Source organism: Neolamprologus multifasciatus, chromosome 13, assembly GCF_963576455.1.
Source record: "Neolamprologus multifasciatus chromosome 13, fNeoMul1.2, whole genome shotgun sequence".
NCBI classification, from domain to species: domain Eukaryota; kingdom Metazoa; phylum Chordata; class Actinopteri; order Cichliformes; family Cichlidae; genus Neolamprologus; species Neolamprologus multifasciatus.
The window spans coordinates 21,197,116-21,213,531 of NC_140451.1; the positions used below are offsets into that span (position 1 = coordinate 21,197,116).

Here is a 16,416-nt window from a genome sequence, read left to right on the forward strand (position 1 = left end):
AGACAAGTATATACGCGTCAGCCAACTAGACAAATTGCCTGTTTGTTTGCATGTAGCGAACATAGTCAATGTCCGTGCCTGCTCAAACACACGGACTGTTTTCTTGAAGTTAAAAGACAGCACATGTCGGGGACGTTTATTGTTGCAAAAAAGCGTTTCAAAATCATTAAAAAAAAAACTACAGAGGTTTCATCTTATACAGCAGTTCAGCCCATCGCCCATTTTATGGAGAGGAAATGTGTCTTTTGACTATTCACATTTCACCCAAACTATCAGTCACTTTAGGGATGACCAACAAATCCAAGAACCTGTTTGAAAACAGTGTGACCTCCCTGGTCCCGTGTGGTGTGTCCAGCCAGCTGAAGCAGGACCGCCCCGTAGCCTACATATTAAATCGCTGTACTGCTCAGACTGCCCCCCATTTTTTGGCAACAGCAGCGGCGCAGCCCCTCCTGAAGGAGGAGAAGTCTGATCAGACGCCAGTTTTATTGCGTTGTCATGTTTCACAAGGAGTCCAGATGCTCCGAGGCCGTCTGACACTGTAATTTCATGGATGCACCCAAAGCCTGAAAGAGGAAAGTTATTTCTTTTCATTCCTCTCAACTCTTTTTTTTTCTTCTTCTTGCGCTTCTACTACAAGCAACCAAGTTTTCATGGGTGAACATCGTTGGTGCAAACTGTAGTGTTGTGTTTGGTGCAAATCTTGTTCGCTTGTCAAGATGCAGTTCCGCACCGTCCTTGACGTAAATGTTGTGGACGTGCAGAAAAGAAGGAATCCTTCGAAGCACTATGTAAGTTGTATACTCTCTCTCTGTTTTCGTTCTGTTCTTGTTCAAGTAGATCACCAGTGCAGTTATTGTGTATTGTCTCTGTGGAAATTTAACCCATGCTATGCAGCTCTGTGGACGCCAGTGTTGCTCTGAGGGTCCATCACTTTTACCATACAGCTGTTGATCGGACCTGGTGCTTTTTTCTTTTTTTAAAAAAAATTAATTTAATTTTTTAAATAGAGACATTCATGGTACCCAGAAGATGTCTCTTTATGACTGTGGTGATCTGAGGCGTTGTATTTTTGTCACCACATGGCTTTGATTGAAATGTAGATACAGCCTATTACATTTGATTTTGTATATACTTGACAACAGTGATTGATTATCAGGTCATTTAAAAAATATCAGATGCTTTGATTTATTTGGGTATTTTAATAAACGAAAGTAATTGTGTTTTAAAAAATGTTTAAAGTAATAGTCTTCTTGCAAGCTTTTGCTTAGTGCTGTACTGTCGTGCCTGAAAAACACCAGCATTTTATTTTTGCCTGTAAAATACAGTGTCACTGTGTCTGACGTCTGACAGAGCCGACAGCACACACGGAGGCTTAAAAACACAAACAAACTGAAATCACATATACGTGACAGCCAGCTGGATGAGGATCCTAAGACCTGGGCTGCACCCTAAGCAGCGAGTAAGGGCAACACCATCATCTAAATAGACGTAGCAAAAGTAGTAGTCAGGGATTTCCAGCTATATTTTCACACACATATATATTTAATGTTTTAATTGTGTATATGGCATGCAGACTAACTGTGGTGCCCTGTTTCCCCAGTGATTTTTTTTGCTTTTCATTGTTCACCTAACAATCTAAAGTGCAGAAAAAGTGTTGTGTTCATGTTTGAATGTTAGATGAGAAAGAGCTAACCCAGGGATTAACTTTATTCAAACTCTGTTAAGCTGGGACCATTGGTAACTGATATGTTTTTTTTCCTCAAAGGAGAGCTCATTTACAAAGCAAATGCATATGCTGTAGATGTCAAACCTGTAATTTAAGCTTTCAGCCTTACTTCTTGTTGAGGCTAGAATGGGTTAATATGGATTTGAACTAACACAACACCAAACTTAGCATATATATCTACACAACAACTACCCAAATTCACTTAAATATATCATCATATTAATGGATGAACAGATCACTCTTTACACTAATGTTTTGGTTGACAAGTCTCTTTTTTATTTTGTGTTTGTTATTCATTAACAAACATTTTGCCCCATTGAAACAAACAAACTCCTACTTTAAACAAAACAACGACAAACAAATAACTAAAAAGTATTTCAATTCTACACTGCATTAACGTTACAAACAGATAAGTTGCCTTCAATAAAGGCATTTTGTTTTCACTCTGACATCAAATGTCATTACTGGTTAAATAATAGTGCATCCCTAGTCACAGTTAAAGCAGGAAAAGTAATTAATTAATACTTCAGATGAATACTTCAAATACTAGTGCCCCCAAACAACGACCCACTTTCTTGAATTTGGCCTACTCGCAGTGAACATAACTGTATTTGTGGATCACCTGCAACATATGAAAACATGACAAACACTTTCGACCCTTAGACTATATTCAAAAGTTGGACATTACTTCCCAATCTGAAGACTTACCTCAACTCAATTCACATTTATTTACAACGCACATGTTAAAAAAAAACAAAAAAAACAAATCAGAAATAAAATCAGTACTGAATCTTTTATGTACTGTTTGTGATTATGTCGCTCATGTAACAGTGGCTGTCTGGCTGACTGTCTATATGGGCAAACGTGATACATCAGTTTAAAACTTTTACATGATTCAATGATTGCTGTGACTTAAAGTCATAAAACGTAATATCATTAACCGTAAGTTTAAGTTTGGATCGTCCTAGACGAATTTGTGACACCACATTTCAGATTAGGGTCATTTATTTGATGCCACATAAGGTACATATTATTAGGAAAGAATTGGTGTACCAAGAGGTAATCTCTAAAATAGCAAGGGTCATATTGATCTATTTTTTTGGAGGGAATGTACCATCCGAATGTCTTTATACCGATATGAGGTGCTGGTGCCAGTTTTGCTTTTTCCAGGCACATTCCCATGTAAACGTCATCAATAGGAAAAAGTGGAATAGCACTGGAATAGCTATGTATCATTAAAGCTGTAAATCTGGACAAAAGAAAGCCCCCACCACCACAATAGTTGGGGTAAACATTTTTTTCATATAATTGAGATGGAACAAAATACTTGCTCCTGTCCCATCTTACAGGAAATCCATTCTGTATCAGAAAACCGGTAAACAGATGCTGGCTTCCATTATTGTCACGGCGACCATGGAGGTAGTCCACAATATTGTCCGTATTGGCAAAAACGTCATCATCACCATTTAGCAAAAAATTAACTTGTTGACAGTTCCTTTTCATCCATTTGAGGAATAGAACCTGCTTTAAAGTGAGGTTAAAAAATGTATCTTGAAAGTCCCATTGGAGGATGTCATTGTGTTCCTGGTGCTCTGTTTTGAGGAGTTTGTTCAATCGCTCTTTCTCAAAGTTATTACCCATTGTTCCAAGGATGAAAATCCTTCGAATCCGCAAACCTTTGTATGACCTCTCTTGAGCCCAGGTTTTTCGCAGCACTTCACGTCGTTCATAATGCATGGGGGAGCTTTTAATTACAAGCAGAAGGAAGATGTCTTCAGGTTCTTCGATGCTTCCGCATTTGTCAGGAAGGTCCAGAATCATGGGAAAATGGCGACAGTGACAATAGTAAAGAAAGTCTTTAAGTATATCAGGGAAACCATCGAAGCCTGAGATTCTGGCAGCAGCCACGTTTTGTTCACATTTTGGGAATGAGTATTTATAGGAATTGTTATACATTTTTACAAGTTTTGGTGAGCGGAACATTTCAGTGTCGCTATAATATTGAAGAAAAAAAACAACAGAGAGAAGTGATCCTAAGAGCATAACAATTTCGATGTGGCCGGCCCTGGAAACAGTGAAAAAATAAATAAATAGTCAATCAACAGAAATTTCAATCAGGCATGTATCAATAAATAATGCCTTAAGACATTCAGTTACTACAAACATATAATATTGTACATACATAGCATAGTTTCTATAGGCCGTGTCTAATGCATGACTAACTAAAAATGAAGTGTGGTCTCTCTGACTTGGCCCCCTGTTGAACCAGAAATGAATTGAAAATCCTGCTCCTCACATACAAGCTCTTGAATAATCAGGGCCCATCTTAACTTAATGACCTTATAGTACCGTATCACCCCATTAGGGCTTTTTGCTCTCAGGCTGGTTCTGTGGAACTAGTTTCTAGTTTGGATTTGGAAGACAGACACCCTCTCTGCTTTTAAGTTTAGGCTTAAAACTTTCCTTTTTGATGAAGCATATAGTTAGGATTGGATCAGGTGATCCTGAATCCTCCCTTAGTTACGCTGCACTAGGAAGCATTAAATGTTTCTTCTTCAGTCACCTTTTTCACTCACTATGTGTTTATACACCTCTCTCCATTTAATTATGTGTTATTATTAATCTCTACTGGTAGGGAGTCATATTAATTTTGAGGTTTTCTGTTTTCTGTGTAACACTGTAAGGTCTTTACCTTACAATGTAAAGCACCTTGAGGGAACTTTTGTTGTCATTTGACGCTTTGAAGGTAAGCCTCTGAAAAGCACATCACTCATGTTACCAGTGATGACATACTATCAAACTACCAGGCAACCTTGCTTTTATACAGGAGTATAACCAGAATTAACCAGCTACTGCCCAGCTGACTCGAGTCCACTATTACAAAGAGATGTATTGCAGAGGAGTTGCACTCACTGGCACAGACTGACTTGGATTGATTGCAGCTTGTTGATAATATTTCTGCCTTTAAATTACACAGCTGTTATTTGCAAAAATGACAAAAAATTGTCCTAGAGGGCTTGGAGTCAATCAGAGTGACTCAATCTTTGATTTCCCCAACTACTTGCAGTCCTCTTTGATAAGGAGGTTAATAAAAAAAATAATAGCTTAATATAACTGATATAGGAACAGTACATTTTGTTGTGTTACATTTTAGGATTGATCTCTTATTGAAACTTCTTTGGAGGAATTCAGATTTTGGAGTCATGGTTTATATCTGATAAAACATTTTTTTTATTTTATTTGACATTTTTCAAAAAGCTCTGGATATTCTGTAATTATATAATAAAACATTTAAAGCTGTGTCTAACTAAGTGTAACCATTCTTAGGTTACACCATAAATGACAGAAGTATATTAAAAAGTAAAAATGTATCAAATCAAAGGTGTTTTTACTAAAATAATATATCATTAAAATTAGTTCGGAATAAACTGAATGTATACCAATCAAGTACATTTAATTTGATCATATTCTAATAAATTTACTTTTGACATTATACTTCTGTAACAAAATTGCATGCAAAATGTCCATATAATCAAATTACTTAAAGTCAGCATTTTGAACATAACCTGAACTCTTGAACAGGTGTGACAATGACTGAAATGGAAATTGGAATGTTGTCTCTAGACACAATCTTCCAGTTCACTGAAACGCTAGAAGAAGTAGATCATCCTGTTTTCTTTACTGTCATTTCCTAAACGTTTGCGAAACAGTAAGCTTTCTAGCGAACTATGAACTCTGATAAAATGCAAATTAAATGGATAATGAATCATAATGCTACAGAACCCCCCCCCCCCCCACACACACACACACATACACATATAACATTAGTATTATATCATTCTAGCTTTAATGCTAGAATTGTTTGACTTATAACTTATCTTTATTTCCTCTTATAGTTAACTTGTAAAGGAATAGAGTCTCTCAGTGATAGTGTATTTGAAAGCTAAGAATCTTTTTCAGGACTTCTTAGAATGACAGAAAAGTTCTCATTCAAACATCATCTCAGCTTATCTTGTCTAAACCAATACAAGTTTTAACAAAATTAACCTCCTAAGACCCGAACTCTTCCACAGCATGCATTTTAAATTTCTCTTTGATATTTGGTCACATTGGGGCCCGATGAATGTAAAAACAAAGAATTACCAATTTATTTATTTTTTTTACCTTATTTTTGTTTTTAAGAAAAATAAGAGTCACATATGAGGATATTCGTTTAAAATTTTGATAGAACAGTAGCAGTATAATGTCCTCATAAGTGGATATCAGGCCCTTGTAGAGCAAAATTCAGTATATTGGTCTAAATAACCCAAAATGTGATGTCCACATATGTGAACGCCAGGTCCTAGGAGGTTAAAGCACATTATTGTCTTTATACAAACGGCATATGACAGAAAAGTCAATGATTACCTGATCATTTTGTCTGACCGAAGTGAGGACCAAGTCTCCTCTGATAGCTGAGTTAGCTGTGTGAAATACGAGTCACTGTGGCACACAAACTTGTTTAACTTCTCAGGTTGTGTTGCTCGTCATCTCTGAGGCTTAACCCTCAAGTGACTAAGCTATGCAAATCCCCAGTCAAACAGGCTGAGAAACTGGCTGTGGTCTTTTGTCAACAAGTGGTGACTAGGGAAAAATATGGGGTTGGCCCATCAAATTAAAATTTGAATTTCCATTTTATTACTGCAGTTCCTGGTAATTTTGGGATCTGCTAGAGGGTACTGGCTAGCCTGGGCCCATGTGACTGGGGCTTTAAATGACTGATTGGGGGTTATATAACAAACTGTTCTATTTTATGCAGGATATTTTTTTTATTACACTGTTTATGTTTATCATGGATATACTTTTTTAGACTTTCTATTGTCTATGAGAGATATTTGGAAATCTTCTGATGAAATGAATTATGGTTTTTTACCTCTCGTTTCACCTCTCATCCGAGAAGCTCGTTCAGCTCTAAGATCAAATGGTGGAGAGTCCCATTTGACCTTAGAACTGAAGAAGAGACCATATTTCTCCCATATTAGCTTCTCTTTATTGGCTCCCCATTAAATGCAGAATCAAATGTAAAATCCTTCTCCTGACAACATTATTTAAAAGTATACTGGGAGGGAGAGCTTTTAGGTTCCAGGCTTTTCTTAACAGTTGCCAAGTGCTTACTCATCTTTATGTTTGCATTTTAGGATGAGTCTTATCATCAGCAAGTGCAGCATGTTTGTTTTGTCACTGAGAGGTGATCTTTACAGGTGATCTGAACCAGCTCCCCAGTTTAGATTCAGGAGACAGATACGCTCTCTACTATTAAGACCAGGCTTAAAACTTTCCTTTTTGATAACACTGGTACTGGTATTATGGGTGGATCAGTTAATAAAATCCCTTAAAACCCTTGTTTAAAATCCCTTTTAACAGGAAGAAATCTTTGGCAGAACTGAAGCATAGTTTAAAATTACATCGCTTATGAATATTCTTGATTCACTAGTAGTAGAAATAGTCTATGAGTTTCACTTTCTCAGAAAAAAGGTTAGGTAAATTACAAGGTCACAACCTTAAGCCGACATTACATCTTAGTGTTAATGGTTTGAGACCATCTGTGACAGCTGAGTTGTCATTCGTGTTATACTTGTCTGCTTGGAGCCTGGCCTCTCGTGATATATGTGGCAGGTATAATATGTTGACCGTCCATGTTGAACATGCTCGCATGCTTATATTCTTGATAGCATAACATGATAAGAGAGAAACTCTGAGAATAGAAGTATAATCAGGCAAGAAATGCCTCAACTGTCCAAAATATCTCTTTATATAATAAAGTCATTAAGATATGGCTTAGAACCATACCTTTCTGAGTACACCTGATCTCGTCCGATCTCAGGAGAAGTTTGGGCCTAGTTATGATTTCGATGGGAGACTCCCTGAGAATACCAGGTGCTGTTGGTTTGGACTTGAGTAGTAGCGTGGGTCGCCTACCAATTGGAAAGGATCCCTGGCTCCTCCAAGTATGCATGTTCAAGTATCCCTGGGAAACATACTAAACCCGAAGTAGCTCCTGATACTTTCACTCAGTGTCTGCGTGTGAATGTCTGTGGTATGGATATGTTACAAAAAGCAGTTAAGAGTACATAAAAGTGTTGTGTGAAATTATTATTATTATTATTATTATGAGTTATTATGATTATTTGAATAAATTCCTTTTAACAGGAAGAAACCTTTGCCCAAAATTGACCCCTCCCCGAGCCTGCCATGTCTCTTTTTAACAGTTGCCAAGTGCTTACTCATCTTTATGTTTTCATTTTAGGATGACAATGTAATTACAGTCTTATCATCAGCAAGTGCAGCATGTTTGTTTTGTCACTGAGAGGTGATCTTTACAGGACATCTTTGTGTATATATATTTTAAATAGCAAATTCACACAAATAACACAGAAGCCCAAATTTCCCGTGATACTATTCCGTGAATGTCCACTGTGTGAATGTCTGTTTGAATATTAGTTTAAGTACTTCACAGGTGTGTGAATGTATGTGTGTGTGATTGTGTGACTCTTGCCAAAATTGAGTAGAAAGCCACTATATAAGTACCAGTCCACTGACCATATTTGGCAAAAATTAATATGGGTGTAATTAAAAGTGCATAATGCTTAATAATGTTAATAACAATGTTTTTTGGAAATGGATAATTTGCAGATTTTCTTTGTATTACTGCAGGGTCTTTACCTCACATGACCGTTGTTATAATTATGTGCTATATAAATACAATTGCATTGAATAACCAGAAATTCTAGGTATTGACAGTATGGCTGTAAAACGTGATGAATCCTAGACCTTGATTTTTCATTCACAAACTCAAAATGTGCATTTTTCCTGTGCTTTTATTTATAGTTAAATACTTGACATTAAAACTAACTGCATACAAGTGCTCCTTTAGAAAATATTAGTATGCTTACATGCTACTGTAATTGTGTGTGTCAGGATGTTAATCTCCTTCTGTGCCTGTTAGGATTCTTATAGCCTCTAAGAGCTGCTTTTAAGCTGTGGACTTTCTGGCCTTAATGTTATCTCACTCAAACTGTTGAGCCATAACAGTTGAACCATGTCTCAGTGGGACAGCAAAAAATCAATTAGCCCATCAGGTCCAATTGGATTAATTAACCTGAGAGTTAGGATCAATTGAATCATCCATCTCCTGCTGAGGGAGGGTCCTCAAGGCAGCTAAAGACAGGGCACAGACCTTTTCTCTTGGGATTAAAGCCGGAGGTGAGGTTTGACTGGGAAGTCCCCCAGAGGGAATCTCATTATATATGAGCTAAGCGACTGGAATGCTTATCCGGTATTGAGAGAGGAAAGAAGCAGCCCTTTGTCTTTTGTCTCAACTGTCCAAGTGTGACTTCCTTCCAGGCAGTTGTAGCCGTGGTGCCAAAGAGTACATAGCAACTAAGCCTTGTTTACATATACTTCCAAAGGGTGGTTATGGTAGAGGAGATGTCAAATCCTCTGTTTACTATATTAACACTCCTAGTAACTAGATACTTTCACATTTACATTAAGTACATGCTTGTCAGCTGTGACTACCAATTGAGGTATTTAAACTCTCACAGCGTTGTGAATGTGTGTGAACAACAGAGTTACACAATTGCTCTGAGCTCAGCTAAACACGGAAAGAAGAATGCAAATATCCAATGCATGTGGTCTGGTTTAAGCAGTATTTTTTCTAGTTAGCTCAACCTCCATGTTGAAAAAGAAGAAACATGAAATGTCTTTAGTTTTAGTCTTTGGTCAAATTAGTCAACCAAGCCTGAGGAGGCTTTGATGCATCTGTTTAGTAAGGCTTGGGAGGTCTGCATGACTGTGAGTCAACAGCCTTCACAAAATGTGATTGTGTTGTAATTTGGTATTACAAATTACTTTGTCAGCTCCTGACAAAGAACACCCTATTATAATGATTAAAAAGGCTAAAACACTGAAACTGATTAAAACAAAGCTAAGCTGAAATGAACAAACCCACTCTGGAAACAATTGAAAACTGATGGAAAATTACAAAACTAGCTAGAGTCTAGTCTGTGTGCCATCTGATTGTGCCAAAGTGTGAATACCTCAGTAAATAGCATGGTGCATTCAGTTAGTGAGTGTCATGTGTGGTTTCTTGTGTAAGTTCCCTTTCCTAAACTACACAAGTGCTATACAATTCTCCTGAAATCATGTGTGTAAGTAATTATACATGAAACAGAAGAAAAATATTATTATTGTTATTATTATTTTTTTAAAATCAGAATAACATAACATAACAATAAACATAAATATAAATACAACTGAAACATGACATTTAAAGTGTCACACATTATATCACTACTGCGTAGAGATCACCTTAAATTACCAAAAGTGACATCAAATATTACCTTGGCAGCTGTGGCTTAAGCTTTAGAGTACCCATCTGTTAATTGCAAGGTTAGTGGTTTAATTCCCAGTCCCAGCTTCTCCAGATGGCAAATTAATATTCTGATAATATTCTGCAACCCCTCCGCTTCTGAAGTGAACTGTGCTTTTGCCTAATATGAGAGAGTTTGGTTAGGCTGTCTGTGTCTAATTAGCAAGCTGCTGGAAAACTATTTTGTAATAAGCAGTTTGCAGAAAGAAGACTTCATTTCAAACTAGTAACTGATGTCCTTGCAGCTTGCCACCATATGTGTAAATGATGCTTTTATAAACACTCTGGGCCATGGGTTTAGATGAAAATGTATTATTTGTAGCCGTCTGTTTCCGAACCTCAGGGTGAGCGCAGTTGTTTTGGGGCTCTTTATTGTTGAGGTAAATAAAACATTTATTTTGGGAGTATTTTGCAAATGACCGATTTGTGCCAAGGAAAGGATACTCCTGTTTGCGCTTTAGTATGAGTCAGCACTTCCTTTCCTTGTTATCTTTTGTGGTGGTAGAGCTGGCAGAACTTGACACAACGGAAGCAAATTTTCCCCTTCAAATGGTGGACTCATGTGACACTGGTAATGTAAAACTCAAAAATGAAAACTAATGAGAGTCTCATATTCATGTACAGCAAAGAAAATAACAGGCTTACAGCGTTTATTAAACCGCCGCATTCAATATTTGTACTTGTGAAATATTTGAATCAGCTGCATTCAATCGGCTGCACTTAAATAAACAAGAGTAATTCAATATGCATGTTTTTAATGAGACACAATGCTTCAAATCTATTGGCCCTCTCATTGACCCCCTGATGGCTTTCCAATGTGTGACTGACAAAGAGAAACATAATGAATTTATTTGACCTTTGATGATCCTTTGAAGTAAAGTCAGAAAGGGCTAAAGCGTTGCCATGATGTCTCTGACAAAGTGATATTGTTCCTAATGGGCTTCTTTTGTTTGTTATTTTCTCTGCAGGTGTACCTTATCAATGTTACTTACTCAGACTCCACTTCCCATGTCATCTACAGAAGGTACAGCAAATTCTTTGACCTACAGGTACGTTACACTGCAACGACTACAAAATAATTTTACAGATTTAATTCATAGTTGCACAGGCAGTTGCCCCAAAGCTCAATGTTTTGTATTAAGAATGGTTCTAATATGTCTTATGTGTTGTTGTATTGCTATATTAAACTCCGCAAAGCCAGTTTGACCTTTCAGTCAATGTCTTTCTGTTCAGCTCCGGTTTAGTGAAAGGTCTTATTTAAGGCGACTGCATGGAAATAGGAAAATAGGGGAAATCCAGTCACCAGATGCAGGAAAAAACATGACCTCAGAATGCAGAATGCAGTATGGGGCAAACTTCTTAGGCTCTTCTACAGGATCCTGTAGCAGTAAAATACAAACCCAATTCCAAAAATGTTGGGAGGCTGTGTAAAATGTAAATAAAAAAATAAAATCCAGTGATTTACAAATCTTATAAGCTGGTATTTTTCTCAAAGTCTGTAAATGTTTGGGGACTGAGAACCGGTGCCTTTCCAATTGTGCAAGGTCCCAATTTCTTAGGCATTAATGCACCCCCAAAACATTCTTTTAATGAAATTGTAAAATGTCTTAGTTTAAAATGTTTATATGTTTTCTATGCCCTGTTGTAAATAAAATAAGGGTTTATGAGTTTTGTGATGTAAGTTTAGAAGTTTAGATTCTACACAGCATCAACGTTTTGTTTTGGAAATGGGTGTTGTATCTGCCTTTTTGTATACTATAGTTTGTTTCCTAGAAAGAAAGTTAGACTTAAACCCTAAATGAGTGCATTAAGTCCTTTTCTTGTAAAAGGCTGTCTGTGGACCTTCTCCAATGGCCCTCTCAAAGTGCAGTAAAGCACTTTGGCTCTGGTGGGCTGGCTGTAGGAAACCCTTTGTTCTCCTGTCTCTTGCTAATAGCCAGGAAAAGTCTGCCCTGGTCTGTTTGACTGAAACAGACCTCCTCTCCTGTCTTTGTAAACATTAGTCTTGTGCATGGATCTCTGCTGCCAGGGTATGTTTGTCTGGTTGTGGTAATCATGAAGAATAACCGTCTGCAGCTGTCAATACAGAATGATTAGGTTTAAGGCATTTGTCTGTATATATGTTGCATATAGTATGGATTGCTTAATACATTTTTAGAATTGAAGTCAGCAAGAATACTAAAGGACTATGCAGCTTAAGTAATGCAGTAAGGCCAGTCCCAAAATGCAATCGATTCAAAAGGGAGGCTCTTGTAGGTTGGGGGTTGTGGTAAAGAACAATTTTGTCACCCTGACTTTAAAGATATAAGACAATAAGATAAGACAGCTATTGGATGCCTCAGAAGCAATAATTTGGAACAATAAAGGTTTCGTTGTCGTCTGAATTTTCCAATACTCAATTCTCAAATGAGTTTGAGCTTTTTTGTGTGTCTGCCAACTGACACCTACAGTCTTTTCCAAACTCTTCACAGTTGCTCTCTTTTCGTAGCACAATTGCGTGTTTTGTGTTCGCAAGAAGCTGAAAAGAGGGGGAGCAAATGTGACCATGATCTCATCAGATAACCATGAATTCAAATTGAAAAGCTAAATAAGGTCACAGAACAAGAAACGCCTTTTTAATCAATTTTTCATACCGTGTCTAAAATCATTTTAGTAATTTAAAGCTGGCTATATACAAATCATTGTCATCAACAAGCTGTTTGGCTGATTGTATTTTAAAGATGAAGTATTCTCTTTTACTGCCAATTTGACATCCAAAAATGCACTCACTGCTGAAGTTTCAAACCTCTCCAGCACACTTAAGATAGTTCATAACTGCTCCTTTGGGAAGCAGTTATCATAAATTACCAGGATCCCGTCTCCTTTTTTATCTGATTCCTCCCCCCTTTGTCTTTTCTGCTGACGTAAAGTGAAGCGCACTCTTTGTAATGCGTGTGCAGGGTTAAGCACATTGATTTCTTGGTTTAGAGACATTTGTTTCTATGCTAGAAGATTGCTGAGCCTGAATTTCATCAAGCACTGTTTCTGTTGTCAAAGGGAAATGTTTTTGACCTGCACATGTTTGACGTGAGCAGATTTGGTCAGTGTGTCAAGCGAGTGTGGTCTCCCCCTCCACACACACCCTTAAACCACAGCGTATAGGTCGCATGGGTCACAGCATTCCACAGGGGGGTTTGTGGCGTGTGCAAGCTGGCCTGGTTCCTTTTAGACAGAAACCTCTCCAAAATCCCTTAGTTGTCATTATTTTGGGATTGAGTGACTAGGCCAGCAGTGAGCTCTACCCTGTCTACATTATCATTTCTCTGTCCTACATTCCTGACATGAATCAGGACTTTAAAAGCTTTGAAGGGTTATTTTTCTCCAACATTGGTATCACACGTTCAGAATGGCCTTTATTTAAAGGTTATTTAATATGATGCAGCAACAATTTAGCATTGTAATAGTGTAGCATAATGACAAGAGTTAGATCTTTTTACCTTGGTTTTACCCCCCCCCCCCCCCCCCCACCTCTCTCTCTGTAACCTACATAACCAAGATTTCTCCTTGAAATGAGACTTGGAAGTGTAGCAGCTGTTAATGTAGCCCTATCCTATTTGTTGTAATACTAAAAGCAGGAAGTGACAAGAACTGAGAAACACCTGGTAGGAAAAGACAAGGAGACACCTAAGACACAAATAGACTAAATGTGATAAAACTACATTACCCAGATTAACTACGTTAATGAGAACCAAAACTAAGATGTGGAATTGGCAAAGGCACAATAATATGGTATAAAGCATTATTAAGGATGCACCATTTGGTATTTTAGAGCTATATTGGCAAGCCTGATTAATGACATGCATTTATAAACTGGATTTATAAGTCACACAGATATAGACCTTCTAATTAATAGCAAGTTGCAAATAAGATACTTTATTTTACCTCGGTGAATAGCTCTTTGATGGGCTGTTGTTATGATTGACTACACAGCAAGCTTTGATATTTGTTAGATAATTTCTTTAAAAATGCTCCAAAAGACACCAACACCATAGAACAGTCCGATGGTTCTATTCAGTGACTGTAGCTGTCTGAAGGCTTCACTTCTGGTGAACTAAAGCCTTCAGACAGCTACAGGCTACCATTACTATTGCTGACACTCAAAGCAACGACACATTTAGTAGTTTTGTATTTAACGATAGGCCATAATACAATAAAAACAACTTTGTTCAAATGGTTGTCATGAATGGCGGATTACTAAAGGAATGAGGAAGAAACCAAAACCTTTTTGGCAATGTACATTACCGAGTCTTTGGAAACCGACTGCCTTTCGGCATGAGCCTATTTTTTATTGTTTGAGAATGTTTAGTTTCTTTTAGGAAATTAGTAAGGGTATTACAATAAAAACACATAACTTTTTTTAAGCAGTTAACTGATAGTGTGTCATAGTATTGTAGAAATCCAGAGTCTGAATAAGCATGTCTTTCAAAACCTCATCAGGCAAATTTTATTTACTTTAGTTATTTTCCAAAGTTCACAAAAAATTGTTTCAGTTAAGTTTAAAAAAAAAGTCTCATTTTTATTTTGAGTTAACTGAAATGTTTTTTCACATGTATTTTTAGTTTTTATTATAGTTTTGGTTAAACTATATAAATCTTGTTCCACACCACCCAATTTTTCATCTGCAAGCTTGTAGTCATTTCATGTTGCTTCTTCTGGAGCAGGACTCGATGTTGCAGCAAGTTCACCCCATGATCAGCCAGTGCAATGCTCAGAGAAACTGCAAACCCAAGAGCTACATCTGAGACTCTATAGGCATCAGGTGCATTTTAAATGCTAAAGTTTACAACAGTGCAGTTAAAACAGGAACGCATATGAACAAGTTTGGCTTGTTCCAAAGAGCTGTCAGGAGAAATAATCTTTTGCTTTAAAGAATGTGAGCGCTTTGGTTTTGTCATGGAAATGTGCATCTGAACAAACAGGTCTTGTTGAACACTGTCCTGTGGACAGATGAGATCGTGATAACAAAACAAAGCATATCAGCACCTTAAACGACTGTCAAGCATGGTGGGGGAAGGGTGATTATTTGGGCTTGTTTTGAAGCCACAAGACCAGGGTACATTGTTACACAGAGGAGTTCATTGATGACTCAGTGACTGCAAAGTATTTCAAAGTCCGATGTGAGACGATCTGTCCAATAGCCAAAGCTTTATTGAAACTGGGTCCTACAATAGCACAATGATGCCAGGCAGCAAAAGAATGGTTGGAAAAGAAAAGAATCAAGGTGTTGCAATGGTTCAGAAAAAGTCCAGACCTCAACCTTAAAATGTTGTGGCAGGACCTTAAGAGAACTAGGCATGAACTGAAGCAACGTTGTAAAGAAGTGCGGGCCATTCCTCCAAAATCTTGTGAGAGACTGTCACATAGAAAATGATTTCTTTAAGTCATTGCTACTTAATCATGGGGTGTTTCATAGGAATTCGTAGATTTCTTTGAAATATTTCATGGAAACCCCACGTCAGACACATAAAAACCAAAATTTCCAGAAGCCTCGCAGTTTTGAACAAAGTGAAACCATACCTTGATAAAGATGCACTTCGTACTCTGTACTGTACCCTGGTTCTTCCATATTTTACATATTGTGTGGAAGTGTGGGGAAACACATATAAAAATACAACTAATCCATTAGTCACAGTACAGAAACGAGCACTGCGTATTATTCACAAGGCTGGTTATCTAGATCATACTCACAAACTCTTTCTTCAGGCAAAGTTACTTAAATTCCAGGATCTGGTTAATTACAATACATCCATAATCTTATACAAAGCCTTTAATAAACTTCTACCTGCAAATTTACAAATTATATTTGAAATTCGAGAAAGGGTTTATAATGTGAGAGGCTTCGGAGAATTCAAATTACCCAGAACTCGAACAACCCGTAAAGGTTTTTGTGTGTCTGTACGTGGTGTGAAAATCTGGAACAGTCTGAGTTTACAATTGAAACAATGCAAAAATATTCATAGATTTAAATTCCTCTACAAACAGTTTGTTTGGTCACAGTATACTCAATGATGGTTATAGTGTGCTCTGTAATGTTTGTTCTCTTACCATTGCTGGTATGGATTCAAAAAAAAAAAAAAAAAAAAGTGTGTGCATATGTATGTACATGTGTGTGTAGATATATATGTATGTATGTATATGTATGTGTGTTTGTCACTATGTAATTATTATTGCCTGTTACCTGTGGTAACGCAATTTATAATTAATATATATTCTGTATTCTGTTATGAAGGTTCTATTT

The 16,416-nt window shown here is 37.1% G+C and overlaps 2 protein-coding genes across 4 annotated transcripts in view; one reads left to right on the forward strand and one right to left on the reverse strand.

The window, feature by feature from the left end:
- Positions 1-387: 387 nt before the first annotated feature.
- Positions 388-16,416, forward strand: part of LOC146505517 (SH3 and PX domain-containing protein 2A-like) — a 62,758-nt gene continuing 46,729 nt past the window's right edge. For 2 of the 3 annotated variants that reach the window (XM_085181952.1, XM_085181953.1), the window contains exons 1-2: positions 388-791; positions 11,108-11,188. In XM_085181952.1, the coding sequence (XP_085038078.1) occupies positions 720-791; positions 11,108-11,188 (153 nt within the window). In that variant the 5' untranslated portion in view covers positions 388-719. The remainder of the gene's footprint in view (positions 792-11,107; positions 11,189-16,416) is intronic. The other variant, XM_085181955.1, reaches the window with a different exon arrangement.
- LOC146505518 (N-acetyllactosaminide beta-1,3-N-acetylglucosaminyltransferase 3-like) lies at positions 968-6,260 on the reverse strand. Its single transcript, XM_085181957.1, has 2 exons — positions 6,137-6,260; positions 968-3,794 (listed from the first exon to the last, which is right to left on the reverse strand). The coding sequence occupies exons 1-2, from the start codon at positions 6,142-6,144 to the stop codon at positions 2,678-2,680; spliced, it is 1,125 nt and encodes a 374-aa protein (XP_085038083.1). The 5' UTR covers positions 6,145-6,260; the 3' UTR covers positions 968-2,677.